Source organism: Pristiophorus japonicus, chromosome 9 (assembly GCF_044704955.1).
Source record: "Pristiophorus japonicus isolate sPriJap1 chromosome 9, sPriJap1.hap1, whole genome shotgun sequence".
Taxonomy (NCBI): Eukaryota; Metazoa; Chordata; class Chondrichthyes; family Pristiophoridae; genus Pristiophorus; species Pristiophorus japonicus.
Genome location: NC_091985.1, coordinates 35,368,927 through 35,389,679, shown reverse-complemented (window position 1 = coordinate 35,389,679; position 20,753 = coordinate 35,368,927). Strand labels below are relative to the sequence as shown.

At 43.5% G+C, this 20,753-nt stretch overlaps 1 protein-coding gene across 1 annotated transcript in view; it reads left to right on the top strand.

Moving 5' to 3' along the window:
• Window positions 1-9,452: 9,452 nt before the first annotated feature.
• Window positions 9,453-20,753, top strand: part of edaradd (EDAR-associated death domain) — a 32,518-nt gene continuing 21,217 nt past the window's right edge. Inside the window, exon 1 of the mRNA XM_070890952.1 lies at window positions 9,453-9,846. Coding sequence (XP_070747053.1) covers window positions 9,453-9,846 — 394 coding nt within the window. The remainder of the gene's footprint in view (window positions 9,847-20,753) is intronic.

Sequence of the window (20,753 nt, the reverse complement as noted above, 5' to 3'; positions counted from 1 at the left end):
AAATACGAAGAAGAATCCATCTAACACTGTTGGAATTTTAAAAATAATAATCTTAATCACTCCACTCCCCAAAAGTGTACTCAAAACTACCTAATTATTTTTCGTGATCTGAACTGCCATAATATTGTGATACGGCTCTAATTTTGGCTGCTTTTCTTTTATCCTCTGCGGTATAGTTCTCTTGTTGTGTTTAGATTTCATCCCTCTTTTTCCTTTTTTTTCTTGATTTAAGGTCAGATTTCTACATTTCTGCATGCTGGTTTAAAAAAAATTCTCAGATGTCAGGATGTCTCTACTCACGCTGTTTGTGTTTAGCCTTGCTTTTTGTGATCTTTTCCTTCAGTTTCCTGAAATATTCATTTTGTCAGGTTTTTTTCTTGGTTGTCCACACTCCCTCAGCTATACTGAATTGAAAAGACTGTTGCTGTCAACAGTAGTGCATCAATCTGTTCCTGTAGCTCCTCCTGCATATCATATGACTTTAATGAGATTTTGGTGACAATTTTACCTCCATCTCTCTCTTTACCACTTCAATCATGAATTCTCCTCACTTCCTGCTTGGTGTCCAGCAGTCTTTCTGTAAAATACCTTGGGCATTTTGTTATGTGAAAAGCACTATATAGATATATAAGCTTCTATTTTAACCTGGACAATCTGATGCTATCCAGTAAGCTATTTCAACATCTTAACTGAAAACTACGGGGAAATGAGTGATGCTGGGATAAGAAACTGTATTTTCACTTCTAGGATCTGAATTTGAAACCACCACAAAATAATGGGATAAAAGTCTTCTCAGCGAGCTACAAGCATTCTTTGTGAAGTATGATTGGGTAGTCCTAACATAAGAGCAACAAAAACAACTTGTATTTATGTAGCACCTTTAACATAGTGAATTGTCCCAAGGCGCTTCATAGGAGTATTGTGAGATAAGAAACATAAGAAACAGGAGCAGAGTAGGCCATTCAGCCCCTCGAGCCTGCTCCACCATTCGATAAGAACATGGCTGATCTTCGACCTCACTTTCCTACACTTTCCCCATAGCCCTTGATTCCCTTAATATCCACAAATCTATTGACCCCTGTCTTGAATATACTTAACGACTGAGCCTCCACAGCCCTCTGGGGTAGAGAATTCCAAAGATTCACCACCCTCTGAGTGAAGAAATTTCTCCTCATCTCAGTCCTAAATAGCCGACCCCTTATTCTGAGACTATTTCTAATGCAAATTAACCCACAGCACAAAACTTTCCTACATTTGACAGTAATTGTAGCAGGAAATTTGAAGCTGAGGCATTATTGGGGCTTTAGTCTACTGCTGGTTATGTTATATCTCCAGTTGTCCTGGTTAACCCTTGCCATTGGATAAAGGCCTAGCTCTGTCAAGCCCGTGTGGTGGCTGATGTGCAACAGTCATCACACATTTAAAAAAAACCCTTGCATAGACATCTTCCACCCCTTCAATTGGAGTTCAGGACTGAAATATCATTGAAACATCTGTGAACTCGTGTGGAAGCAAGTCATCCTCATTCGAGGGACCGCCTATGATGATGATCTGGTCTAAGAATGGTTGATTCTAACATTGAATGCCTAGAACTAACAAGAGTTCCATTTCCCAGTTACGGCATCTCTCCCCTTGAGTGTAAATATTAATTTAAAACACACACAAAGCATTTTTCATGCCCAGCCTCCTATGTTACCCACTATTTTTTGTAAATAATGAAAATGACAGTTTTGGATGGTCTTTAAAGATGATTCAACTATCTACCGCTGCCTTGCCTGAAGAATCCCGGGACACACATATAGCTTGCTTTAAGACCTTTCCAAAATCACAACTTGAGCTAATCTACTGTTACTATGGATAAAAGTCTAGTAGATATTTTTTGAACATTATCATATCATTTATATCTTGGTTTCTTAAATCTACTGAACATAGTTTTCTGTAGGCTTATGGCTCAGAAAAGTATGTTTTACACTTTGATATTGCAAAGGTAATTCAGTACTCAAAGAGTTAACCAGTTGTTTGCCATCGACAGATAATTCAAAAAGTCAGGCAAATACATTTCTTCACATTTAGAGTTTCTCACTTCAAAGATCTTGACATGTGGAAACCTGTAATGAGAAAGCTTTCAACTGTAGCATGTTAATCCACAGAGTGCAGTTAGGACATGAATAAAGGCATAAGTATCTTTTTCTTTTCCCTTTATAAACCACATTTATGCAATACATTTTAATTAATGGTGAGGAATACGTTTCATGATCTGAGATTGTGTAATTAGTTATTCCTTTCTCATCTCCAGCTTTCCTCCCTACCCCAACCCCACAAGTGCTGATTGCACAGATACTGTAGAATTAACTAACCTTGCGCTACAATTTTTGGGGCAATTTTCTTCCCTGCTACTTTCCTGAAAGTGTTGATTCTTGGTGTACAGTTTCATGAGCAGTGGGCACACTCATCTGTTGGGAAAACATTCAGCTGGGTGTTGGTTGAAGGCAGGATGTAGAAAAGCATTCATGTAGATATTGGATGTTTGGCCTTCAGAAATGATCCACTGACAAGGCTTAGACATTACTAATGGATACTTGGGCTAGGTACTGAAGGGTAACTCATCATAGAACCCATACCCCAGCAAGGACTTAATACCTACAGGAGGGAAAAGAATAAGATTGGTAAGAAAAAAATGCATCAGTACAATGGAAGTGACTTAACAGCACTAATGTCTTGCAATCTCTTGTAATCTTCCTAACAACTACAGCAATAACAAAAAAAAAAAATTATCTAATGCCTTAGCATAAAAATCATCCCAGGGGCTTCAAAGAGGATGACAGAAATGGGCACTGAACTATTTTAGGAGAATTAATGAAAAGAAAAGAGAGAAAGTGTGAACACAGCACTACTATTGGACAGAATGCAGATGTCAAAGTTACATTGAAATCCAAGAAAGTGTAAATTTAGAAATAGCCATCATTTACAGCAGCAGCCATTCCAAAGTAAATGTTGTTGACCAAATGTCCTCCAACAGATTAAAGTTAGAGGCAACAATAGTTCTTGTGCTAGAAGCATTCATCAGAATCCAGATCGGATGCTTGAGCATCATATGGATTTCAACTTGATTCTGAAACAGGTAGCCTTATTTCTATCATTCAAAGTCCCAATTATCCATTTCGTTGGATCCCAGCAGCTTTATGACTCCTGTTTTGTTTCTTAAACCTCATTAATATCCAAGCTGCTTAGATTTGTCCTTTGAGCATAATTCAGTTGGAGAAGTTGGCCATACTGTTCTTCATGCCCATAAGGAATGAACCACCATCCTCTTCTCTCTGACAACAAATAATAGAATAAGCAACAAAGAAACTCCGTCCTGAATTTCCCAATATATCTTCCCACAGAACTCGGATAAGACCTACATACAAAACGAAGGAAGAACTTGTATTTATATACCAAATTATTGCATCACTCAGCATATCCCAAAGCACTTCACATACAATGAATTTCAGGCAAGTACAGCAACCATTTTGCACACATCAAAGTACCATAAATAACAATGAGATAACTGACCAGTTAACTTGTTTTTGGCAGTTGAGGGAGGATTTTTGCTCAGGGCACTGGTCAACTCTCTACTCTTTGCATAGTACCATGAAATCTTTAATGTCCACCTGACCCACAGGAACAATTTAAAATCTCACCCAACGAATGGATAGAGTGTATAGAAATCCCCCCCCAGCCCTTTCCTAGATGTTGCCCACAAGGGTGAGCTAATATCACTGAGCTTCTTGTACCTAAGTATTGGTTTATTTAAGCTACCTCTGGGTGAAAAGGGGAAGTGTGCTATGGACTGGCAAGGTATTGTTATTATCCACATGTCACAGTCATAGCCTCTGCTTATCCTCAGATTTGTGCCTTGAGATTAATCCTTACTTTCTTGATAGCCCTAGTTTACGTACTTGTAGGGGAGATGGCAAGACATGTAAAGGAGGAGGAGAAGAAGAGGCAATAAGTACAAATGTGTGAGGTATATACAGCCAAAGCTATATTGCACTGACATATGTACATTCTGCATGTGAATTACAGGTTGGTACAATTTTCCCTCCCTTACTCCTTCATCCACTAGATTCATAATATGAACTAAACTTAATCTGTTTTGTGGCAGTTGGCTAGCCAAGCCCTTAGCACTTGTTTGGTTTCCATTTTAAAGCATCTCGATAGATATGAACTCTTTTCTAAAAGGTATTTATGTTTTGTTTAAGACTGCAAACTATGAAATAGATAGGAAATGACTGTTAAGAAATTAATTTTATCAGCCATGATCTTATTGAATGGCGGAGCAGGCTCGAAGGGCCAAATGGCCTACTCCTGCTCCTATTTCTTATGCATTGCGAGGAAACAACAAGTTGGATTCACATAATGCTTTCAATGTAGAAAATGTCAAATGGCGCGCATAAAATGAGAGTCAGGAAAAGAGAGATAGAGGGGCAAGGGGTGATCAAAATCTCTGTCAAAGAAAGATTGTGAGCAGATTTTTAAAGGAGGGAAAGGGATGGCAGCGTTTAGAGATGGAATTCCAGAGAGTCGGACCCAGGAGGCTGAAGAATATGCCAACCAAGGCCCATTATAACAGACACCACCAAAATGTGAAAAAACTCTCCAGTGGAGGACTGCATGCTAACCTGAGGGTGAGGTCAAGGCTCATTGTTTGGGAAGAATAGAGGGAGCTTTGACCTATATTTTCTTAATGCTGCACATAAGTACTCTTATTCTCGATCTGTGCTAAGTTAGTAGATCCTTCAGAGATCTTTGCTCTTTACTTTATTAATGACATAGATGTAGGTGTTGGGGGGTGGGGGGAAATGATCTCCAAGTTTTCAGATAATACAAATGTATGTGCAAGTGTTAGGATTTTAGAGGTTTTAGAGGATGCTAAACTATTGCAAGAAGATCTCAATGTGTTGGGGAAATGGGCATGTGTTTGGAAAATAATGTTTAATGTAGAAAAGTTTAGTGTTATGTATGTAGGTATGTCTAATGCTAAGATAGGATGATAATAGGTTCATATAGGATTAACTCCCAAAGATATACAAGCCATTTAGTGTTGATTAAGATGGTTCTTGGTATGAAATATCACAGTATTGCAATCATAAACATTCGTTTTTTAAAATGTTCTTGTGTTACATTAGCTTTGTGACAATGAGCTAATGTCTGGTCCTGTTTATTTCTTGTCATTATGATATAAGTCAATATGCCTTGCAAGGGGTTCAACTGGACAGACAAAGACAATGCTGCAAGCTTTCATACCAAGGGGGCAGCTTTTCATTCAATGTGGTAACTTGGCAAATCCATCCTTAACACACACAATTGTGGAAGGGATCAGAGAAAAGTCTTTGTTTCACTCTTCTTCTGAGAGTCAATGGCAGTGAGAGTCTGAGATGTTTAGAAACATGCAACAAGCTCCAGAATGCCAGAGTAAGTCCATTTTGCTTATACAGGGGTACCTTAAAGTCATTATCACCTAGCTTAGGAACGGTTAGTTTATAAGAGCATATGGCCTAGAGTAGTGGCAGAGTTGTGTATTTTTATTATTTTACGATAGAAGGAACAGTAGGAAATAGATATCTTCTTGGAAAACTATATTGTTTATTCATATATTTCATGAAAAATAAACCAGTTTATTGGTTCATAATCGTGCTGTCCACTAGAGGGCTTTTAGTCCACCTTCCTCATAAACAGGAAATCGCAAAGTTAAATCATATATCCAGTACATGCAACAAGGAGTCTATGCCATAGGTTAGGCCCATTTTGGTGCCATCATCTAATCAAAAATCATATCTAAATCTGGCATGTGAAGAATCCAATGCACCTTATTGTATGTGCAGTGCCATCTTCTTAAATGGCTACATACAATGGCCCGCAATGTCCTCAATTTTCATTTACACCAAAATGTCAGTAGCTGCTAGGACTAACCCCTGGATTGTCAGCTGCTTACAATTAATAGGATTAATCTGACAAAAGCTTATCAAGCTGAAACGTTAACTCTGTTTCTCTCTCCACAGATGCTGCCTGATAGTACTACTGAGTGTTTCCAGCATTTTCTGTGTTTATTTCAGATTTCCACCATCTGCAATATTTTGCTTTTGTCCAATTAACAGGTGTTTGATATAAATCTATTTGTCACCTTTGTAAAAGCCAGTTAGAAACAATTGACTCTTTTCCTGAATAAAGCAAGCCTGTAGACAAGATTACATTTAAAATATTAATATATTGACACCTTTCTGACTCATAGAATCACAGACATTTACAGCATGGAAGGAGGCCATTTTGGCCCATCGTGTCCACGCCGGCCAACAAAGAGCTATCCAGCCTAATCCCACTTTCCAGCTCTTGGTCCGTAGCTTTGTAGATTACGGCACTTCTAGTGCATTTCCAAGTTGTTTTTAAATATGGTGAGGGTTTCTGCCTCTACCACCCTTTCAGGCAGTGAGTTCCAGACCCCCACCACCCTCTGGGTAAAAAAAATTCCCCTCAAATCCCCTCTAAACCTCCTACCAAATACTTTAAATCTATGCCCCCTGGTTTGTGACCCCTCTGCCAAGGGGAATAGATCCTTCCTATCTACTCTATCTAGGCCCCTCATAATTTTATACACCTCAGCAAGTTCATCTATTAGACTAAAGTTAGACTCTGAGTTATTCTGTCTGTCATGTATTAGCCAGACTGTCTACTTGCAGTAAATGTAAAGGAAATGACATGCATAGAAGTTTTACATAATGGCTTTCCTATAATATGAAATGTGATCAGGCTCTCTATCCATAATAACAACTTTGTCCTGGCCTCACCTTGCCTCCCATCTCCTTTATCCTCAATTTGCTGACTCATTTTTAGGGACAGTTCCTCAGACACTGGGCACCCTACCGTACCTCAGTGGCCATTACTGATCTGTGAACTCTGGCACTGAGTGTCTAATTGAATATAGATGACTTTACAGGACATTCGAGAAATTGAGTCCAGAGGTGACAAAAGCATACATGGATTTCAGTGGCAGTGGGGCATCCACACGTGGACAGGAGTGGAAAGCCTGGATGATTTTACTTCCTAAACCAAAAGTACTTACTCTACCACTACTCCAGCTGAAATAATCGCACATTATGGGATATAGGATTCAGCTACTCCTAAGATAAACAAACTGAATTTGTGTTAGAGAAACTGCACATAATTGTAACCAAATTATTTTGATAATTTCAGCAACACAAGAGGAGACTGTCTGTACTGCCTTCACGTGGGATTTATGCTCGCAAATAACAATTTTGTTGAAAATTGGGCCCCTGAGATCTGGGTCATGGGCTCCTCAGCCAAGGCCAGTCATTTCTGTCCCTCCTTCCCCCTCCCCTCCTCACTCACCCCAGAAAGAGAAAGCTACTTCCTCATCATCCCCCACAGCTCCTCCTATTAAATGTTGGTGTTCAGAGAGATTTATGTGTCCTTGAACAGGTACAACAAGCAATTAGAAAGGCAAATGGCATGTTGGCCTTTATTGCAAGGGGTTTGGTGTACTAGAGTAAGGACGTCTTGCTTCAGTTGTATAGGGCTTTTGGTAAGACAACTGTGCAGTTTGGTTTCCTTATCTGAGGAAGGATAAGAACATAAGAAATAGGAGCAGGAGTAGACCATATGGCCCCTTGAGCCTGCTCCGCCATTTAATACGATCATGGCTGATCCAATCATGGAGTCAAGTCCACTTCCCTGCCCGCTCTCCATAACCCCTTATTCCCTTATCGGTTAAGAAACTGTCTATCTCTGTCTTAAATTTATTCAATGACCCAGCTTCCACAGCTCTCTGAGGCAGCGAATTCCACAGATTTACAACCCTCTGAGAGAAGAAATTCCTCTTCATCAGAGTTTTAAATGGGCGGCCCCTTATCCTAAGATTATGCCCCCTAGTTCTAGTCTCCCTTATCAGTGGAAACATTCTCTCTGCATCCACCTTGTCAAGCCCCCCTCATAATTTTATACATTTTGATTAGATCACCTAAATTCCAACGAGTAGAGGCCCAACTTACTCAACCTTTCCTCATAAGTCAACTTAGTGAACCTTCTCTGAACTGCCTCCAAAGCAAGTATATCCTTTCTTAAATATGGAAACCAAAACTGTTGTGCCTGTATAATGTATGTACTGTAACATTAGACCACTGAATGTACCTTCACACTGTATACACTATACCTATACCTGTACCACCAGAGGGTGCTACTGGTGGAGATCTAAGGGTCACCTGCGCACTGCAGGTAACCAAGTATAAAAGGGAGCTCACCTCACTGTCTCCTCACTCACTACAATAAATGGACTAAGGTCACAACAGTTCAGGTACAATACCTTACCTCATGGAGTCATTACTAGAGTTCTTGCATATATAACAACTGGCGATAAGATTACGAATTTCCACGCGCAACATGGCTAACTTAAGCAACTTTCAACAATTTGCTGATGGGGAAGATTGGGATGCCTTTGTGGAAAGGCTCGAACACTTTTTCATCGCGAACGACCTGGCGGGAGAGACACCGACCTTGCTGGCTGATAAGTACAGAGCTATCCTGCTCAGCAGTTGTGGGCCCACTGTCCATGGCCTGAGGACCTGCTAGCCCCAGCGAAGACAACAACCAAAATGTATGCGGAGCTCGTAACAATAATACAGGAACAACTCAAACCTAAAGAGAGCATCCTCACAGCCAGACACCGATTCTACACCCACCGGCGGCCCGAAGGCCAAGAAAAATATGCTGCAGACCTGAGACGATTGGCTGCACCATGTGATTTTGGTGACCACCTCACCGCAGCACTGAGGGACATCTTTGTTATTAGAATCGGCCACAAGGGCCTCCTCCACAAGCTGCTCTCTGCAGTCACCCTGCAGAAGGCAATTAAAGTGAGCCAGGCCTTCATGATTTCGGTCTGCGATTCCAAGAGGATGATGACTCACCCCCAGGACTCTAACCCGACAAGTACAGTGAACCGAATGGCGCCTTTCAGAGGCAAGGCTGCTACCCCGAGTCCCGCAACCCTGAGTCCGCCACATGGGGCCAACCGGCTAGCCCCGTTCTGCCGCTGTGGAGGAAATCACAGGGCCCACCAGTGCCGATACAGAGACTATACTTGCAAAGGCTGTAACACTAAAGGTCATCACCAGCAAATGTGTAGAAGAAATTTTACTCACTGAGTTGCTGAAGAGTTGGCTGATCATCCGGGCTCCAGCACTGATGAAGACGAAGAAAAGGTCTATGAAGCAGCTCAGTCCCTGGAAGAGGTGTACGGAGTGTATACTTGCTCCACCGAGAGTTCCCCATGGAAAATGGAAGTAGAAATCAATGGTATTCCAGTCTCAATGGAGATCGACACAGGGGCGAGCCAATCGCTGATGAATCAGATGACCATCGAGAAACTCTGGGACAATCCTGCCGAATGACCTAAAATGCTCCCAATCCAGGTGAAGCTGCTCACTTACACAAAAAACACCATCTCAGTCGTTGGCAGCGTGGATGTCCAGGTGTCCCATGGCGGTGCGCTGCACAAGCTATTTTTGTGGATCGTTGCTGGTGATGGTCCAATGCAGCTGGGAAGAAGATGGATGAAACAAATCCAAATCTGTTGGAGCTGGGAAAGCCTCCAGGCCCTGGTGATCAACGTCCTGTGCAGCCCCAAATTTGGATCCATCACAGCACCTGAAAATCCTACCGCCCAACTCGACTGCGTGGCAACGACACAGATCGCACAACTCAACGGCGAGACGATCCAACTCAAGCGACCAGACCTCACCTTCCAGACTCAAGTGGCAAGATTCCGAAGGAAGAAGATCAGCGCAGAAGGTAAATTCCCAGCTTCAGTGGCAGAACCTGGGGAGAAAAGGATCACCGCAGCCAACCTCGTGGAGAGAAAGAAGATGGCGCCCGCACCACGAGGTGAAGCACCTGAAATCAAGATGGCCGCGACCAGACCACGAGGGGCAGCGTTGAGGGAGCAACACATGATGCCGAGCAGTGAACCGGATTGGGGTAAAGATTGCAAAGCCCTTTTAAAAGAGACCGCCAACCCAGCACAATTAAAGGGACAATTCCACTCTTTGAACAGCGATGCCGGTGACACTAATGTAAAAGATGTAATCAACAATGCAAGTATATAAATATACTGTTGAACAGCGATGCTAGTTATACTAATGAAAAAGATGTAATTAACAAAAATGCAGGTATCTAAATGTAACCTTGCACAGAGATGCTGGTAGTACACAGGAAAGTGGTGTAATTGACAAATGCGAATTTGTAACGACAATGTCGAGTCGGCTGATTTCAGTCGGAGCCAATGTATCATGAATGCTAATGATGAAATGAGATGTGATGCTGGGTTTTACATGCATGCCGACAAAGCCAAGGGCAACCTCCCGTGGGAAGCACCGAGCTCCAGCGGGCTACCCGATCATATAGCCTGCGCCTCCGGGACCAATGTGATGCCCCAGGGAGTGTGGCCACACACTCAGTGGGAGCATACCCACTGCAGGGCCAGCGATCAATGGACAGCACAAGCACCACCACTGGCACCCTGCCCCAGATCGGCCCTAGCCACCAGGGCCAGCACCGGGAGCAAGAGACCAGCACCCTCCAGCCCTCCCAATGGGACCTGGGATGACCAGACTCCCACCACCACTGAAGGGCAGCAGGGAGAGCCTGAAGCCCTCAAATGAGGACAGGGAGGCCACACATTCCTGTGGCTCTGCCCACCACTAAACAACGGCAAAGGCCCTGAGACACAGCCAGGTGAGCAATCCAGCTGGCAGGGGCCACAGTCTGGTTGACCGGAACAAGTGTCCTCACCCACCTGCACTCAACCCGAGGGGCAAGACTATAATACAAGTACGTACCTTACCTATAATATGTACTTGTTCCACTACTGCTAAACCCAAAAACAGTGATATAACCAATCCTACTCCTTATTATAAATTGGCCAGAAAAAGCAGCAAACCTGAGGACTGGGAGAAATTTAGAATTCAGCAGAGGAGGACAAAGGGTGTAATTAAGAGGGGGGAAATAGAGTATGAGAGGAAGCTTGCTGGGAACATAAAAACTGACTGCAAAAGCTTCTACAGATATGTGAAGAGAAAAAGATTAGTGAAGACAAACGTAGGTCCCTTGCAGTCAGATTCAGGTGAATTTATAATGGGGAACTAAGAAATGGCAGACCAGTTGAACAAATATTTTGGTTCTGTCTTCACGAAGGAAGACACAAATAACCTTCTGGAAGTACTAGGGGACCAGGGGTCTAGTGAGAAGGAGGAACTGAAGGATATCCTTATTAGGCAGGAAATTGTGTTAGGGAAATTGATGGGATTGAAGGCCGATAAATCCCCAGGGCCTGATAGTCTACATCCCAGAGTACTTACGGAAGTGGCCATAGAAATACTGGATGCATTGGTGGTCATTTTCCAACAGTCTATCGACTCTGGATCAGTTCCTATGGACTGGAGGGTAGCTAATATAACACCACTTTTTTAAAAAGGAAGGAGAGCAAAAATGGGTAACTATAGACCGGTTAGCCTGACATCAGTAGTGGGAAAAATGTTGGAATCAATTATCAAAGATGAAATTACAGCGCATTTGGAAAGCAGTGACAGGATCGGTCCAAGTCAACATGGATTTATGAAAGGGAAATCATGCTTGACAAATCTTCTGGAATTTTTTGAGGATGTAACTAGTAGAGTGGATGTAGTGTATTTGTATTGTCAAAAGGCTTTTGACAAGGTCCCACACAAGAGATTGGTGTGCAAAATTAAAGCACATGGTATTGGGGGTAATGTACTGACGTGGATAGAGAACTGGTTGGCAGACAGGAAGCAGAGAGTCGGGATAAACGGGTCCTTTTCAGAATGGCAGGCAGTGACTAGCGGGGTGCCGCAGGGCTCAGTGCTGGGACCCCAGCTCTTTACAATATACATTAATGATTTGGATGAAGGAATTGAGTGTAATATCTTCAAGTTTGCAGATGACACTAAACTGGGTGGCGGTGTGAGCTGTGAGGAGGACGCTAAGAGGCTGCAGGGTGACTTGGACAGGGTAGGTGAATGGGTAAATGCATGGCAGATGCAGTATAATGTGGATAAATGTGAGGTTATCCACTTTGGGGGCAAAAACACGAAGGCAGAATATTATCTGAATGGCAGCAGATTAGAAAAAGAGGAGGTGCAACGAGACCTGAGTGTCATGGTACATCAGTCATTAAAAGTTGGCATGTAGGTACAGCAGGCGGTGAAGAAGGCAAATGGTATGTTGGCCTTCATAGCTAGGGGTTTTGAGTATAAGAGCAGGGAAGTCTTACTGCAGTTGTACAGGGCCTTGGTGAAGCCTCACCTGGAATATTGTGTTCAATTTTGGTCTCCTAATCTGAGGAAGGGCATTCTTGCTATTGAGGGAGTGCAGCGAAGGTTCACCTGACTGATTCCCAGAATGGCTGGACTGACATATGAGGAGAGACTGGATCGACTGGGCCTTTATTCACTGGAGTTTAGAAGAATGAGAGCGGATCTCATAGAAACATATAAAATTCTGACGGGATGGACAGGTTAGATGCAAGAAGAATGTTCCCGATGTTGGGTAAGTCCAGAACCAGGGGACACAGTCGAAGGATAAGGCGTAAGCCATTTAGGACTGAGATGAGGAGAAACTTCTTCACTCAGAGAGTTGTTAACCTGTGGAATTCCCTCCCGCAGAGAGTTGTTGATGCCAGTTCATTGGATATATTCAAGAGGGAGTTGGATATGGCCTTTACGGCTAAAGTGATCAAGGGGTATGGAGAGAAAGCAGGAAAGGGGTACTGAGGTGAATGATCAGCCATGATCTTATTGAATGGTGGTGCAGGCTCGAGGGGCCGAATGACCTACTGCACCTATTTTCTATGTTTCTATGTTTCTCTGTACATGTACGCAAATGCAGATGTCGAGCCACACACATGGTCTATCTATGGTGGGGTGATCATGGATGTATGTAGCCGTGGACACAGATGGATCACACCCAGAACCCACGAAACCCTCACTACAACCTTCAACTGTCCACTGCTGACCATTTCCCAATGTCGTGGCAATAAGGACTTGGGGGTCTACAGGGAGAGAGCCATTCCCAAGCACAGTCAAAATGCAAGGGCTTTGGGCACTCAAGTCGAGGGCCAGAGCACACAGTGCAAAAGCCAGTGGCACCAGACTTAGTGGGGGGGAGTGATGTTGTGTATGTATAATGTATGTACTGTAACATTAGACTACTGAATGTATCTTCACACTGTATACACTATACCTGTACCACCAGAGGGTGCTACTGGTGGAGACTTAAGGGTCACCTGCACACTGCAGGTAACCAAGTATAAAAGGGAGCTCACCTCACTGTGTCCTCACTCAGGGACCTACAATAAATGGACTAAGGTCACAACAGTTCAATACCTTACCTCGTGGAATCATTACTAGAGTGCTTGTATATATAACAAAAACCGTACGCAGTATTGTAGGTGTGGCCTCACCAATACCCTGTATAACTGTAGCAAGACTTCCCTGCTTTTATACTCCATCCCCTTTGCAATAAAGGCCAAGATTCCATTGGCCTTCCTGATCACTTGCTGTACCTGCATACTAACCCCCAGGTCCTGCTGTACTGCAGCACTTTGCAAAGTTTCTCCATTTAAATAATAACTTGCTCTTTGTTTTTTTTCTGCCAAAGTGCATAACCTCACACTTTTCAACATTATACTCCATCTGCCAAATTTTTGCCCACTCACTTAGCCTTAACAGGCTATACTGTACATGCCTTAGAGGCAGCGCAACAAATGTTCACTAGATTGATTTCTGGGATGAGAGGGTTGTCCTATCAGGAGAGGTTGAGTAGATTGGGTATATACTCCCTGGAGTGTAGAAGAATGAGAGGTGATTTCATTGAAAGATATAGGGTGTGAAATTCGGTTTCGCCGCATTTGGGGGTGGCAACCAAGGAGAGGTGGGACGCCGCAAAAGGAGTGGTGAATGGCCCGACCAGAAGGGGGTGGGAAATAAAGGTCATGGCACAGTGCACCTCCCCTTTAAGGTTCACCCCATGATGGGTGACCGGCCTGACATGGGGCGCTGGACTATTTCCCCCGCGGGGTGGAAAGGGGCCGCTGCGGGGCAAAAAGGGGTCGCTACACACGCCGATGATGTCATCACCGAAGGTGCAGCGGCTCAGGGCGCTACCCATGGGGGTGTGCCGCTACCATTTTTGCACCTCTGCTAACTCCCGTGCAATTTCCGCCACCCCCTCCACCCCCGGCGAAAATAACGTCGCGCCCCGTTAACACACCCTTTGAGGTGCTAACAGGAGAATTTTGGCCCCGTAAAATTTTGAGGGGGATTGACAGGGTAGATGCTGAGAGGCTGTTCCCCTGAAAAAAATAGCAGGGCTATGGTGAAAAAGCAGGGAAGTGTGATTAATTGATTAATTACCAAAGAACCAGCAGAATGGCCTCCTTCTGTGCTATATCATTCTATGATTCTATAAGGTAGAAATGGGTAGTGAAGGGTTGGGGGAATGATCCAGATACATAATCCAAATCAGTGGCTTTCTGGGAGATGGTGGTTTGTTGTTCTTCACTATAACCCCACAGTAGAAGATACGAGGAGTTGATTCCCAGTTAGAGGACTGTTCTGACACACCAGTGTTAGCAAGTTTTCTGACCATGTCCAGATCAAAATTAAGACAACAGAGAGCTAGAAGTTCAGAGGAAGATAGTTTACAATGCATAAGACAATTGTATCATTACAAAAATAACACCTAACAGACACAATATTAGAGGGGATTCAGACACGTGTGTGCAAAATATGAGCACAAGTATGCATCCTGTAAAAGTGACTGAATTATTGGTTGATCACTATTATGGCTGGAGCTCTTATTGAAAAGATGAAGAAAGGCCAGAGCCAAAAGGAGGGATCCAAGAGGAGTATGAAGGCTGTTCTGAAGAAACAGTTCTGTTGCATCCCATCTAAAATATCTTTAGTTTTGGTCACTGACCTGTTGGACACTGACCGACCCTATATATATTTGCAGCATGTCCTGTTCCTACTTCCAGCCTTTATGTTTTTTACTTTTATTTAAACTGCTTATTGGTTCAGAGATGGCTGACAGCCGCACATCTCAAGAAGCCAAAACTTTCTGATAATTGAAACACTTGTACAGAATGGATTCAGATGCTGAATCCCATGTAACATTGTGACTGGTGCGTGCACTTTTTGTAATGTTGTAAGCACAGTATTCACTGCGTTCTCAAATGACTTGCCCTGAAGGTTTAAATCTTAACTCTAACAGACAGCATAGCACTACATCAATCATGAAGATTTGTCAAATAATTCTGTGGAACAGTTCCACACATTTTATCAACCTTCTATTTTCAGAGAAATGTAAACGTCAAACCATCAGTAGCGCCCTGAGGCAAGAATTAATCACCCTTCTCTTGAATATGATGAACTGCAAAAACATTATGTAAAAATGGAGCAACACACAGACCTTCAGGTCGAGGAGCGAAAAGATATTTGCATTTGTTACACGGACATTGACTAAGTTCCACCTAAAAGGGGATTTATGCAACTTTTCTTTAAACTAGTGGAAAAAGCCTTAAACCCTGGTTTGGCAAAGGCCACACCTGATGGGAATGATCCTGTGGTGGAAGCAGGAAGTGCCGATCCCTCTAATGTTTGAGGCTAATCCCTCTTCCTCATTTTAGTACAATCCTTGTGTGTGGAAAATCTGGCACAGTAAGCGGGAAATCTGCAAGGTAGCTGATCTTAAATGGATGCTGCTTCCTTGAAGGCAGAAGGAGTATTTGGTGTGGCTAAAGTTCTACTTCCAGTTGAAGAACACTCGCTAGCTGCAGGAAAAAGATGCTAGAGCTACAAAATGTCTGGATATAAGAATGTGGGGAAAACACTTCCATTTTGAGAATGCCTCAGAATCTCTCCTTCATGCTTATATGCTTACTCCTCTTTCTATTGCAAAGTCAAAGCAAACCCATCTTCATCAGACAGCGTTTATAGATGTGATTCAGACAAGAGATGATGTTGAATGGACAGTTGACCTTTGGATGAATGACCAAAATGTTAATTTTAAGCTAGACATGGGAGTTCAATGTAATGTCATGTCATAGTCAGTTTACAAGAAGCTAAGCACCAAACAAACCAAGTCTAATACAAAGTTGGTGATGTACTCTGGCTAAAACATCAAGTTGAGAGAAAAATATACCATGGTGTGTAAATATAAAGACAAATACCCAAGTCTAGAATTTCAAATTCTGGAACAGCAAGTAGAGCCAAATCCTTCAATGTTAGGTATGCCAATAGTTAGGATTTATCAAATGAATGAATGCAGTTTTCCAAATGATAAATGTACAAAACTAACTAAGAAGTATGCTGATTTATTTAAAGACTCAGGATGAATAGCAGGAAAGCAAACCATATGATTAATGGCAATCATACATTCATCGAAGAAAACTCAAACCACACTTCATAATAAAATTTATGTTGAGCTAGGTACAATGAGGAAACATGATGTAATAAAATCTAAGAAGAAAGCCATGAGTTAGCAGTATGGTGACAGTAGTCAAGCCAAACAGTGAAAGAGTGAGAATATGCAACATATTATAAAGATTTGCATAAACCCATAGGAGGAGAACAAATGTATAGAGTAATAGCTTTGTGGTTTTCAAATGCCAAAATCTTTAGCACACTTGATGTAAATTGTGGCTCGTCAAAGGGACTGAATGCCTATTTCAGGCTTGGGCTCTGGACTCCTTTTTTTCTGCCTTTACCAATATGGCAGGCCGCACATTTACACCACGTAATGTCAATGGGCTTGTGTTGTGATGCAAAGTGGCACACTGATTCACAGGACAAGCTCACTACCAGCTTCCCTGGTCCACTCCCCTACTTGCAATTTCTTCATGGCATGGAACTCCCAGGCCTGTCTCCTGAACTGCTCTCTGATGTATGTGCACAAAGGCCAGAACAAGGCAGGAAAATAAACTCTGAAGAGAGGCATGCATGGGCATCACCTTCCCTGTATCCAATATCCCTGAACTGTAGAACTGTAGACACTCCTATACTTGAACATGGATGACTATATAGTCTATGACTATAGAGCTAGCTCCAGAACTAGCCAAGCCTTTAGCCAAGCTGTTGCAGTACTGCTACAACACTGGCATCTATCCGACAATGTAGAAAACTGCCCAAGTATGTCCTGTCTACAAAAAGCAGGACAAATCCAATCCGGCCAATTATCACCCCATCAGTCTACTCTCAATTATCAGCAAAAGTGATGGAAGGTATCATCAACAGTGCTATCAAGCGGCACTTACTCACCAATAACCTGCTCACCGATGCCCAGTTTGGGTTCCACCAGGACCACTCGGCCCCAGACCTCATTACAACCTTAGTCCAAACATGGACAAAAGAACTGAATTCCAGAGGTGAGGTGAGAGTGACTGCCCTTGACATCAAGACAGCATTTGGCCGAGTGTGTCATCAAGGAGCCCTAGTAAAACTGAAGTCAATGGGAATCAGGGGGAAAACTCTCCACTGGCTGGAGTCATACCTAGCACAAAGGAAGATAGCTGTGTTGGTTGGAGATCAGTCATCAAAGCCCCAGGACATCACTGCAGGAGTTCCTCAGGGCAGTGTCCTAGGCCCAACCATCTTCAGCTGCTTCATCAATGACCTTTCCTCCATCATAACGTCAGAAGTGGGGATGTTCGCTGATGACGGTTCAGTGCCATTCGCAACTCCTCAGATGATGGAGCAGTCCATGCCTGTATGCAGCAAGACCATGATGACATTCAGGCTTGGGATGATTAGTGGCATGTAGCATTCATGCCACACAAGTGCCGGCAATGACTATCTCCAACAAGCGACAGTCTAACCACAGCCCCATGACATTCAACAGCATCACCATCGCCGAATCCCCCACCATCAACATTCTGGGGGTCACCATTGACCAGAAACTTAACTGGACTAGCCGCATAAACACTGTGGTAACAAGAGCAGGCCAGAAGCTGGGTATTCTGTGGCAGGGTCTCACCTCCTGACTCCCCAAAGTCTTTCCACCATCTACAAGGCACAAGTCAGGAGTGTGATGGAATACTCTTCACTTGCCTGGATGAGTGCAGCTCCAACAACACTCAAGAAGCTCGATACCATCCAGGACAAAGCAGCTTGCTTGATTGGCAGCCGAGCCGCCATCTTAAACATTCATTCCTTTCATCACTGACGTACCGTGGCTGCAGTGTGTACCATCTACAAGATGCACTACAGCAACTCACCAAGGCATCTTCAACAGCACCTCCCAAACCCACGACCTATACCACCTAGAAGGACAAGGGCAGCAGGTGCATGGGAACACCACCACCTCCAAGTTCCCCTCCAAGTCACACACCATCCTCACTTGGAAATATATCGCCGTTCCTTCATCGTCGCTGGGTCAAAATCCTGGAACACCCTCCCTAATAGCAGTGTGGGAGTACCTTCACCATAAGGACTGCAACGGTTCAAGAAGGCAGCTCACCACCACCTTCTCAAGGGCAATTAGGGATGAGCAATAAATGCTGGCCTTGCCAGCGATGTGTAAGTGGTTTGGCCCCTGGTGGTTTCGAATCACCCCTCTTACAATAGTTCTAGATCCGGGAATTATAGTAATGAACAGAATACTCAGTTATAGACAGATCTTTCGGTCTCAACCATTACAATGCTTTTATTCAAGTTAAAGCACACACCTGCTTCCAGTAAAACACACCCTGGTGGCGTAAAACAAACACAGTACAACACACAACACTGGCCCATCTGAACAGGCCCCTATCGCGAAGTACTCATGATAAAAACATCCATGCTTGGATCAGTAGTGCACCACCAAATCTGTCCAACAGTCTATGCGTACGCCTATGATCTGCGCAGAACCTCCCCACTAAACCCTTAAGGCTTGGTTGGGACACACGACACCCCTTCACACTATGTGGTGATCTAAAGGATGTGTGGGCTGGGATAATGCTCACCAGTTACCCCTTTGACTTACTCGTTGCTTCTCCCGATGAGGCGTATCTTCTGGTTCCGTACCAATTTGTGGTTTCCAAGCCCTAGTCTCAAGGTCAGTTTCCCAGTCGAAATAGTGAGGCTCTCTTTGCTCGTAGATGATGGTTTCTTCTCTCCGTCACAGATGGAGTGTTCGGTCCTTGAATGCGTTGAATGAAGCAAGCAAGCATAGAAGAGGAGAGAGAGAGAAATGGCAGCATACTCCTTCTCTTATAACTGAAAAATGCTTGCTGAATCCTAGCGCCAAAAACCAGTCCTTTGCCTGAGGCAGTCCAACTAAAGAGCATGAATCACATCTCCGGCCTGTGCCTTTGTTTCCTGGCTCTTCCTGGGGATAAAGGCTCCAACGAGTCTGGGTGGCCAATAGCTTCCTTTGTCCTGAGATTCCCGTGCTCCGGGGCTATCTCATTCCAGGATGATGGCTTGAGCACTGACCAGTTTACCTGATCTCTCACTGATGGGTTCCCATTACATGACAAAAGGGTCTTCCATCAGCCATCTACCTGCGATGAGGTTCCTGCTTTCAGCCATTGACCCATCCCAGACTATCCCCGTCCACCTGATCTGTATTCCTGTGGAACATGCCTGGGTCTGTGCAGTCATGCCATCAGCTCTTCTGTAATAAATGAAATATGGAAAAGCAATGTCCAAAACTTAAAATCCAAAATCCTGAAGTCTGTGTCGATGTTTACACTGTTGCTTACAGACGACCACTTCCCAGGAACAATTTTTTTTTAATTTAAAAAATGTGTTTATGGGGTTCTGAAGCAGTTTCGTTTCTGACCTCTGATCATCTTTAAAAGTTATTAACTTGGAATTTTGCCAAGTCACAAAGCTTAAGCTTGACATAAGTAGCTTTGAAGATTGGGAACTGAATTGATTTCTCTTTCCCACTCCGAGGTCAAAGCAATTTGCCATGTGAATGTAAAGTTTAGGTAAGGAACATAGGAACAGAAGTAGGTCATTCAGCTCCTCACGCCAGTTCCACCATTCATTTAGATCATGGCTGATCTGTGTCTTAACTCCTTCTACCCTCCTCGGTTCTGTAACCTTTGAATAGCAAAAATCTGTCAATCTCAATTTTGAAATTTTCAATTTGTAGTGTCCTTAAATGCTCTAGTAATGACTCCACGAGGTAATGTGTTGTACTTGAACTGTAGTGACCTTAGTCCTTTAATTGTTAACTCCAGAGTGAGGATCACACCTGGTGGCCTACCTTTTATACTAGGCCAGGCACACCTGTACAGGTAACCTACGAGTCTCCCAATGCTGTGCCCTCTGCTGGCACATCTTGTAATAGTATCAACAGTAGCCATGTAGGATACATGACATCACTCTCCCCTGAGCCTTCAGTGCAAATCGCCTCTGCATTGACTGTGCTCTGGGCTTAGCTCTATGTGGGCTCTGTCTGGTTGATCCTTGGCAGTTCACTTCAACCTTGGGTGAGTAATTGGTGCAGTAGCGTGCTGGTGGTTGCTGTTTGTGTGTGTGTGTCCCTGACCACTCCATTCTCCCCCCGCCCCCGCACATCGATTATGGCCGGGGCTCCTGGCATTCATGTACATTCAAGTTCAGGAAAGTGGGTTTTGCACTTTGTTTTGTGGTTCCGTGCTGCAACAAGTACGTTAGATGCCTTATCGATGCAGT